General features: G+C 42.8%; 1 protein-coding gene across 1 annotated transcript; it reads right to left on the bottom strand.

Moving 5' to 3' along the window:
* Positions 1 to 970: 970 nt before the first annotated feature.
* On the bottom strand, positions 971 to 9,731 carry ZXDC (ZXD family zinc finger C; the record flags this gene model as incomplete). Its single annotated transcript, XM_026052627.1, has 10 exons — positions 971 to 1,483; positions 2,490 to 2,591; positions 3,917 to 4,089; positions 5,220 to 5,304; positions 6,010 to 6,695; positions 7,184 to 7,354; positions 7,997 to 8,127; positions 8,258 to 8,336; positions 9,188 to 9,340; positions 9,422 to 9,731. Coding segments are annotated over 10 exons (1,977 nt in total), but the record flags the coding sequence as incomplete, so codon positions are not given.
* Positions 9,732 to 9,784: the final 53 nt, after the last annotated feature.

Raw genomic sequence — 9,784 nt, 5'->3', positions numbered from 1 at the left:
ACCTCGGGTGAATTCAACATCAGTTTAACTGTAAAATAAATAAATATGTGCAAGATTAGAAAGATCACAAATGTTCTCCTGCATGACATATCTTATTTGGTAAAAAATATACACATACGTGCATACACACACACCTCATTTAGAATAAAAAACAGTACATACACCCTCTTATCAAACTCCTATACATAATTTTATAGGCATTCAGTACATCACCATAAGAAACATTTAAATTACTACCTTAAAATGTAACCAAAGAGTTCTTTTCTCCTATATAACCCTATGCTTATTTAGGTGTCTGCAATCCAGGTAAGTACAGTACATACAACCTCCTCCCCACTAGAAACTGCAGTTTCTCAATGGGGCAAATCTTCCTAGGTAACAATTCTTTGCCCCCTCCCAAAATAGTCTAACAACTGCATGTTTTGTAAACCAGCCGGAAGCTCCACGTTCACATGATATTCTGGGATACCAATAAAGAACAAGTATTAACAGTGTTCAATCAAAAAATAACAACAATAATAAAAAAAAAATGGCCAGTTTACAGGTAACTTGGCAGCAGTTGATGTATGAATCTAATCAAGGTGCTTAAATGGAAGTGACCGTCAACATTCCTCCCAAAAAGGGAACACAAAGATAACTAACTTCTCATAGATGCTGTTGGACTCTTAGGTAATCACTTACAGTGAGTACAGTTCTATTGCAGTTTCCTTTTTCAAGTGTTGCTGGAAGAATTCAGCAGACATAGGAGCAAAGAAAGGGAGAAACTCAACATGAGCTACAAACTGATTCCCAGCTAAGATAACATTTAGAATCTAGTTTTCTAAAACAAAGATTTAGGAGCATCTCGTTTTCATGGCATTGGATGTTAATTTTGTTACATCCTATACTTTATTCCTGTTTTCTGCCAACAAATGGGCTGAATTTTTTTGTGTGTGTGTGCGTGTGTAAAATAATTGCAAAATTTGCTCTTAAATCCTCAATGCTACTGGCCCCAATAGGAGACCAACAGAAGGAAAGTTTAAACTATTAGAGTCAGAATTATAAATTTGCATGTTAGCTGTAGAATACTTGCTTTCCTGTGGAAACAGTAAATATTACCTCAGTTTGAAGTTTAATACAGTACTTCTCCCTGAAACAACACTGTACAGCAGCCTGCCTCAGTCTCTCTGACCACCAGGCAGACAGAGTATCTTACACAGGCACATCAAGTAGAATTTACACGTTTTAAGAAAAAGACCTTTCAGGTGTAACTGCCCTTAGCAAACTGAAAAGAGTGCAACCATAATCCAGTACTCCTAGTTTTCATAGTTTCCTTGGAAAAAGACCCACATGGTTATGTCACTCTGTCGAAACATGATTGCCCAATTCGTGTTCAAGTAACTGTTCTTAGTAACGGTCATTCCAGGTCCTGTAAGTTTATTGTGCTTCCAGTGAACTGGGAGTTATCAGAACCTGCATCATCTTCGGTGGAATTGTGTGGCTCCTGTTAAGGCAAACAGAGAGCATGAAGAGTTCAGCGCTTTCACTTCTAGATGCTCTTAATGCTCAGCAATCAGTCTTAATGCTAATCAGCCATTACTTTGAAATTCATCCAAGATCAGAGAAACGTTTTGAACTGAACATCCCCTCCTACTTTGGGGAGCCACTCAAACAGTGCTGCTTCAGTTCTCCTTCGGGCACTTGAGTAGGAGATAAATTAACATCACTGACTATTTGCTTCTCATCTGATAATTCTCTAATATTCTAATATTCTTGTACTTCTAGATTTATTTGAGGAAGGTACTTCCCTAAAACACAGAAAGCTTTACTTCCCATCCAGAAGGAGCACTGCTGCTGAGAATACTGCATTGCAGAGTCTATAAAACACAAAGCCCAAATGGTCAAGTAGAAAATGTGGTCTGCACACACACTAATCTTGCAGTGCTGCTTGGTTCTCAGTTGTTCATACACCCTGACACAGTTTGCTGCAACAGCAGATAAGAGGCATTTACACAAGCAGCAAGGACAGTGAGCTACCTCCATATATGAAACTCGGTATTCAACTACCTCCATATATGAAACTCAGTATTCAAACAACTCAATTTTCAAACAACTGAAGATTCAAACTGAATCTTCTCTGACAGTCAGTAGTTACCAAAGCCAAAAGTTGCAACCAAGTATTTTAGAAGTGCCCCGACTTTTTGATTTTGCCTCTTTTCCCATTTAGATATCTATTTGAAAAATCTATGCTCAAGAATTTATACTGCACTTCCAATACTTCCTGCAGCCTGTTACCTATCAGTTCTGATCCATCTATGATGTGTCAAAGGTGGGTAACATATAAAAGACACATGTAATCTTGGACTGTATTTCTCACAGCTTTTTGTAAGTGAAATTAAATTTCCAATCACAAACAGCATATCTCAATTAGACAGAACTCCCGTGTTCACGGTACACTGTCTTCACTCTCAAGCTGGGCAATAAAAAGCAACAGCTCTGAAATGCTGTACCTGAAGTATGTGAACAGGCAAATCCACTGTAAGCTGAGAATGTGATGAGGAGGACTGAGAGCTCAGTTGAAAGGGCAAATCTCCCTCTCCTGGGGGATCATCCTGTGAAGGCAGAAACACAGTGCAATTATGAGACCCCCAAACATCACTGTAAATTTCACTCCACCTCAGTCTTAACAAAAAATCCGATAAAGCTCCTATACCTTACTAGTAAGGCCTAGATTCAGAGTTATGCAGAAAGTTAACCACCAGTTATACCTCAACCCAGCACACACAACTTAATATCCTGCTGTAATCAACTCTGAAACATGGCTAGATTTGGGAAGAGAGAAACAGATCATCTTCCACTAAACATAACATTCTAGCACATGCTGAAGACTACAAGATCACCGTGCCTTGTGAAGCTGGGACTTCAGTATTAAGCTACAAATGCTAACACCAAGAGGTCTTGTAGTAGAAACATCTGGCTGCTTCAAGAACCAGCAATAAAGACAGAGGGAAAACTTCATCCATCCATAGCTTGCTCCCTACCATATCCTGCCACTACCAATAAAGTGGAATAAAATTACCCTCTCTCTGTATACCTCAAAGATAAACACCTGGCCAAAACTGCTGCCCAACATGGCCTACTGGACTACAAGGTTTTTTTTTTAGAAAAGAAACAATCTTAAACTTTAATAGGTTTAGGCTGAAACTTTATTTTCCAGGAATTTTTTGAAGCCATTCTTATTTACCTTTTAAATGGGAGAGAGGTGGAATAGTACAAGAATTTTGGGAGCAGGGCAGTAGAGAGGAAAAACAAAGAAAGAAAACCAGAGAAAAAAGCCATACACTTATGTAACCCCTAAGTTATTGCATGCTCGTAGTCCTTTCTCTCAAGAGCATCCTCACCTCATACTTCAGGGCAAAATACAAAACCTGCTCTGCCTCTCTAACAGACTCAGGAATAATTATAATACCTGGAGATATCACAATTCTCCCATGCAAAATAAAAGCTTGTTACAACTCTTCCTTCTGCTACAGCCTGTTTCCTAACCCCAAGCATGCTCCAGCCTAAGGAGCTGAATGAGATATTCCCTGTACTTAGAGCGCCCGTATGTTCCAGATTGGACTGAATACAAGTACTAAAGGCAAATAAGAACTACAGGCAAATAAACATGTATCTGTTCTGCCCCCAGCAGATGAATGACTAAGCAGGCTCTGTTTTCACGCATTTCTAGACATCTCTAAAGTCAGTTTTGATATCAACTTTCACAGCAGGATGTTTCCAGCGGGCAAAAGCTCTAAAGGACATGGTAGGTACTGCCCATCTCAGGATCTCATGGGGGCGACAGTACCTGAGTTCACAGGTAGTTAGATTCTTCTATAAACGCCAGCTGCAGCAAGTGACAGTGAAGACGAGCAGGTCTTTCTTCCTCAGGCCTTACCTGAAGGAGCTGAATTTGCACATACTGTGCTCCAGTGGCAGGGTCCCTTATTGTCAGCCCTCCGTTTGGTAGAACAACGTTGCCACCCAACCGGCTACCAGGAAGGGATGACGAAAGGTTGGTAGGACTCACTTTACCACCCTTGCTTTTCCTCTGACCGGAGCCAGATGCCCCTAAAAACAATAATTTTAAGATTTAAATTGTCAGAAATTTGCCACGGTTTCTTGCCAAAATTTTTCAGCTTCCTGTCATTATTTACACTGTACCACTAATTAACACTACAGAGCAAATGCACCATCTGCTAACTAGACAGTTGCCCAGACTGCACTCATGAACTCCAAATGCTGACTGAGCAGTCGTCCTTTGCAATAATGGCATTCAAACCATAGCACAAATTGCTGGGCTTAGGGCTCTCCCTTCTGGTAACATCGAAGCACCAGCCTATTTGTGGAGTTAAAAGAACTGGGAAATGAGATTGCATTTTCTATTTCAGATTTTGCAACTCATTTCCTGACTAGTCACATGAATTGTTTTTGCAAACTGTAAATTAAAGAGCACTATGAAGCTCATCTATTTCCAGAAATATTTCCAAGACTACTAGAGGGAAGAGGCTGCCGAAGTACAAAACCACTACCACTCATGACCCTGGTGGCTAAACACATACACAGAAACTTTACAAGCAACTCTTCTTTAAGCCATTTGCTTTTACTCTACATCATCATCTGTCTTACTGAACAAACTCGGAACACTGAAGTGAGCACAAACCCTAAACAGATCCCCAAACAAAGCTGGCTCTTGACCAGCACCTGCAGGACCCAGGCACTTCAAGCCCACCTATCCCTGAACTGACAGGATAACCTCCAAACGGAGAAGTTCCAAACTGAACAAGATGAGCTTGATGAACAACCATTTGTCAATTAAGTTTTGTTCTGAGATTTCCCAGCAACTATTTCCCCTTTCCTTTTTAAAGTTTAAATTTAAATACTCTTTATTTTAAATAGTTCCTTTCATCAACCTCGATATTGAAGCTGGATTATCCAAGAAACTCATATGTAAATGTCTTTTTCAGTCAAAAACAAGACAAACCAGTCTCACAAGCTGGAAATCAGAAACACAACCAGAACAAATGCAGGGCTACAATAGCTGTTTCAGTAACCCACCTATACCACGTGTGCAGTTCTATTAATTTACAATAAACCAAACAGGGTATTTAGAAAACACGCTCTCACTCCTGTTCCCATTCCGCTGCCCTAAACACTAAACAACTGTATTTACCACATTTTACAGAAGGAATGCTTCTCACCTGTGCTGCTCCCATTCCCTTTTTGTTTCCGTTTCTTGGCTAACTGAATGGCTCTGTAGTCTGTTCTCGCAGAACCACCGCTTTCCTAGCAAAAACAGAAACCCACACAAGTTAGGATAGGAAGGTTGTGAATGCAAGAACAAACCAACAGCAGCCTAGCGGGCTCCCAGTTGTGATTACCTTTCATATTACAAACACTAAATTCAATTTTCTAACTTTTTTTTGATTAACATTTCAGCAAATTCCCTGCATGCACTTGCAAAATTAGCTCCATATCTGTAAGCATCCAGATTTTAATAGGGCAAGCACTGTGACAGAGGAAATGTTTTGCACTGTAAACAGAGCTACATAAAGCAGCAGGAAGAGTATTGTAAAGCAAAAGAGAAGGGGATTTAAAAGAGCTCTATGGGGATGAGGACTGAGATGAAAATGTTTCAGTTACTCTCATGAATACATAGGAGACAAATCATATTTTCTTGTATCTGAGTTTTCTTATAAACTCCATTTCATCCTCACAGGGATGCACTTTATATATGTGGGGTTTTTTTAATCCCTTACTTTCAAATCTGCTCCCTTCACTTTCCCCACCAAAATTCAATTTCTTAAATGGTAACATACTCCTGATGACATACTCTTCAACAAAATGTTTTACATCCTTCATCAGAAAAGCCAGAAAATATTATCAGCGAAACAGCACACAGGTCTGCCCATGAGGTATATGCAGCAATAGATACTATCAAAGTTAGGGTATCTGAGTCACCTCTGGGTAATGAACAGAGTTACTGCATACCAAAAATGAGCTGCCAGTTACTGTGCTGAGATCCATTTCTTTCTGAGCACTGTAGCTTCCTGGAGGGTTGGAGAAAACAAACTGAGTCACTACTTTGCTGCCCTCTTGTTGACCAACAACGTCCGAGCTGGGGAGCAAATTGCGTTCAGCTTTAGTCGGCGTCAGTAACTCAGGCACATTGGCACCACCGAGGCTACTAGAAGGAGTCAAAGTGGCCGTGTCAATCGTTAAATTATTGCTGGACGTCAAACCGTGCACGTCTTGGCTGGGATTCCTCACCGACAGGGACGCCAGCGAGCCCAAGGCCTCTGCGTTGACGGTCTGCACATCATCCAGATTTAAAGTGCTTTGCTGCAGAACCGTTGCGCCGGTTCCCAGCAGGAGAGAACTGTCCAGGCTCTGCTGCATATCGCTGCTGGCCACCAAGATCAAGGGATCGACCGCCTGGCTTAAAGAGCTGTTGCTCACGGGCAGGTTTCCTCCGAGCGTCGAGCCCACAGAAGCGACGTCTATCGTGACAATGCCAGAGTTCACGAGCGCCATGTCCGGCGCAATCCCAGAATTGTTGCTGGACACGTTGGAGAACAGGGATACAAGGTCTATGTTGCTGAGATCACTTTGGGCTGGACTGGTGAGTTCACTGCTTGGTGTGAGGGAGCTGGTTGCTTCAAGCTGAGTTAAGAGATCTGGAAGGGAATATGGAGGAGAACAGATTTTGGACACCTTTAATCGCTACGTCAAAGAGAAAATGCTACCACTTTTCAGGAGCAGGAATTCAGATGTGGAGCTATAGAAACAGAAACAAAGGAAAATAGAAAAGCACCTGTCAAAAGGTAATACTAAAGCAGTCCAGACTACATTAGGGTTTAGAAGAGTGGGAAGAGAATTGCATTTAGTCCTTCCTTACATTTTACAGGTGACAAGAAGAATGACAAGCTCCACTTCACTGAAAAAATCCAGTTTCTGAATCAAAACAGGTCAAGCTCGACTCTCACTTTTTGACACTCAGTTTCAGATCCCATTGATAATTTTAGTGGTGAAAAATAACTCGTCTTGAATATTTTGCCATTCATATCAGTAGTGTTAGGATTTCACCATCAGTAAATACACTTTTTATTTAAGAAAACATTCAGTTTTACCACTGCTCCTTCCCATAGGTTTAGTAAATACTTACCTGGGCTGAAGTTGTGCTGTTTTACCATATGTGTTTTCATGCTGTGTTTGGAAGTAAACAATTTATTACAGCTGGACACAGGGCAGCGAGTCTTTAATGAGTCCACATCTTGAAGATGCTTTTTGGAGTGAATATACAGACTACTTCGTGCTGAGAATTTTGCACAACAGCCTGCAAGAAGACAGATGACTTTAAAAACTCACTTTCCTATGCTGTTAATCTGACATCAATATTAGCGTCCTAACAAATCAAAGTAGCTCTGAAGATCTCTATTTGCTATTTCGCAGTATCCAGGTATGCATTCTATAGTAATTAGAGGAATCGGACGAAAGTCAAATCTACATTTCCTTGTTTCATACCCAGGATAAGTCAGTGGATAGAATAGCTCAACAACTCATTTCTGATAGCAAGAAACTCGAGTAAATAACTCAGCAAAATGGACAACATTTTCCTATTACGCTATCTGAAATGAAAAGATTTTTATGATGACTGCTTGCAAAATAATTTTTTTAAAAAATGGAAACACAATCACTTGGTGGAGCTGCTGCTTTACTTTACTTTCCATGAATGAAGTGAAAAAGCTGAGCTACAGAAACTGAGCATCAGAACTCAGATATTCCAGAATAAAGCAGCTTTGTTCATCGTAATGAAGGAAAACAAACAAACAAAACACTGTTTCCTTAACATCCCACGAATTTGAGAGTGGTCACCCAATCCGTTATACATCATTCATTTAGTTTTAAATCTTCAGATTCCATTAAAAGAGTCACTCCAAACTGATGAAAATGAAATATGAATAAAAAAAATTAATACCTTCTACTGGACACTCAAATGGTTTTGTACCAAGGTGAGTTATACTGTGGCCTTTCAAGTGTTCTGCTCTTGTGAAGGACTTCCCGCAGCCTTCTACTGGACACGTAAACCTCCTGTCATCTTCGTGTTTCCTACAAGGGAGGGAAATGACCATTGGCAAGTTTAAATCAACTGCTTAAATGTTGTAAGGAAAAGAAAACAAAAACACAGAAACTAGCAGCAAGGAACGATCCTATGAACAGAGTAATGAGAAAAGGCTACCTTTTATGTCTCAGCAGCTTGGACATACTGGTGAAAGACCAGCCACAGCCTTCGAAGTCGCAGATAAAAGGCCTTTCACCTAAAGCAAAGAAAGGTTACATTAATAATTTAACATCAAAATCCACACTGCTGTAGGAAGACCTCAAAAGTTGATTAAACTGAATTATTTCAAGACAGCAAGATGACTGAACCACCTTCTCACGGTTCTTCTAGATTTTCTGTTATCTTCAGCCAGCACAATCCATCCTATCTTTTCATATTTGTTTTCTATAAACTCATCCTTCTCTGTGTTCTCGCAAGGTTTCTTTCCCAATAACCCACAACTATTTTGAAGATGCTTCAATAATCAATACCAGCATTACTTAAAACAGAAACTGGACCAAAACGTTTTCCCTGATTCTGTTTCCTGGACAGGAAGCTCCCTGGTCTAGTTTTCATCATTTCTTTGGTCTTTAAGACTTTTCCAAAAGTCAGTGGAGCAGCACTGCCAGGCCACAAAACCAGGTGAAAACTCAAACCTGACCGGAGTGCACACAGTTGTCTTTAAAGCACCAAAGGTTCAACTGCAGTTTAATGAGGGTCCTTACAAATCAAAGGGGCCTCCTGGAGTTGAACTGTACCTTCCTGCTCTTCCAAATCGCTATATATTTCACATGTTCTGTTAATTTTCTATCTTTTCTGGGAGGGAGCAAGATTAGGACCTTCATTCCAGTGAGGCACTACTTCTAATGACTACAAGACTTTGGGAAAGGTGCTGATCCAGCGGGACATCTTTCCTGCACACGGTTCCTATGCCACAGGACAGAGCTTTGCACTCCTTGTGGATTCTGTGGGTTCCCATTCCCGCTCCCAGATCCAAGCGGACACGTTTGGAGGGCGCGCGGACAACGCGCGTCACCCCCATGTCCACCAGGCCGCCCCGGACCATACCTGTGTGGCTCCTCATGTGGATCTTGAGGCGGCAGGCCTTGTCGTACTGCTTGTTGCAGCCGGGGAAGGAGCAGGAGAACTGCTCCTGCTCCCTGAAGTGGGCTCGGTTGTGCGAGAAGAGGGCGCTCACCGTGATGAACGTCCTCTCACAGCCTAGGGACGGCGGGGAGAGAGAAGGGGGGCACGTGAGCGGGGCGCGGGCGCGGGGCAGCGGCCGGGGCGGGCGCCGCTCACCGGGGTAGTCGCAGCGGAAGGGCCGCTCGGGCTCCAGGTGGCTGCGGCGGCGGTGGGCGGCGAGGCGGGCGGCGCTGGGGAAGCGCTGCCCGCACGCCTCGCACTTGTGCGCCGCCTCCTGCTCGTGCGCGCGGCTGTGGGCGCGCAGGTTGTAGACGGTGGTGAAGCGCTTGGCGCAGCCCGGCGCGGCGCACGCGAACGGCCGCAGCTTGTCGTGCGAGTGCAGGTGGCGCCGCAGCTTGTAGGCCGTGGCGAAGGACCAGGCGCAGCCGGGCACCGGGCAGCCGAAGGGCCGCGCCGCCGCCGCCGCGCGCCCGCCGCCGCCCTCCTCCTCGTCCTCCTCCCCGGCGCCGTGCGCCGCGA

The sequence above is a fragment of the Nothoprocta perdicaria genome, unplaced genomic scaffold, assembly GCF_003342845.1.
Source record: "Nothoprocta perdicaria isolate Ctin4 unplaced genomic scaffold, notPer1 scaffold_9, whole genome shotgun sequence".
NCBI lineage: Eukaryota > Metazoa > Chordata > Aves > Tinamiformes > Tinamidae > Nothoprocta > Nothoprocta perdicaria.
This window is presented reverse-complemented; position numbering and strand designations above follow the sequence as displayed.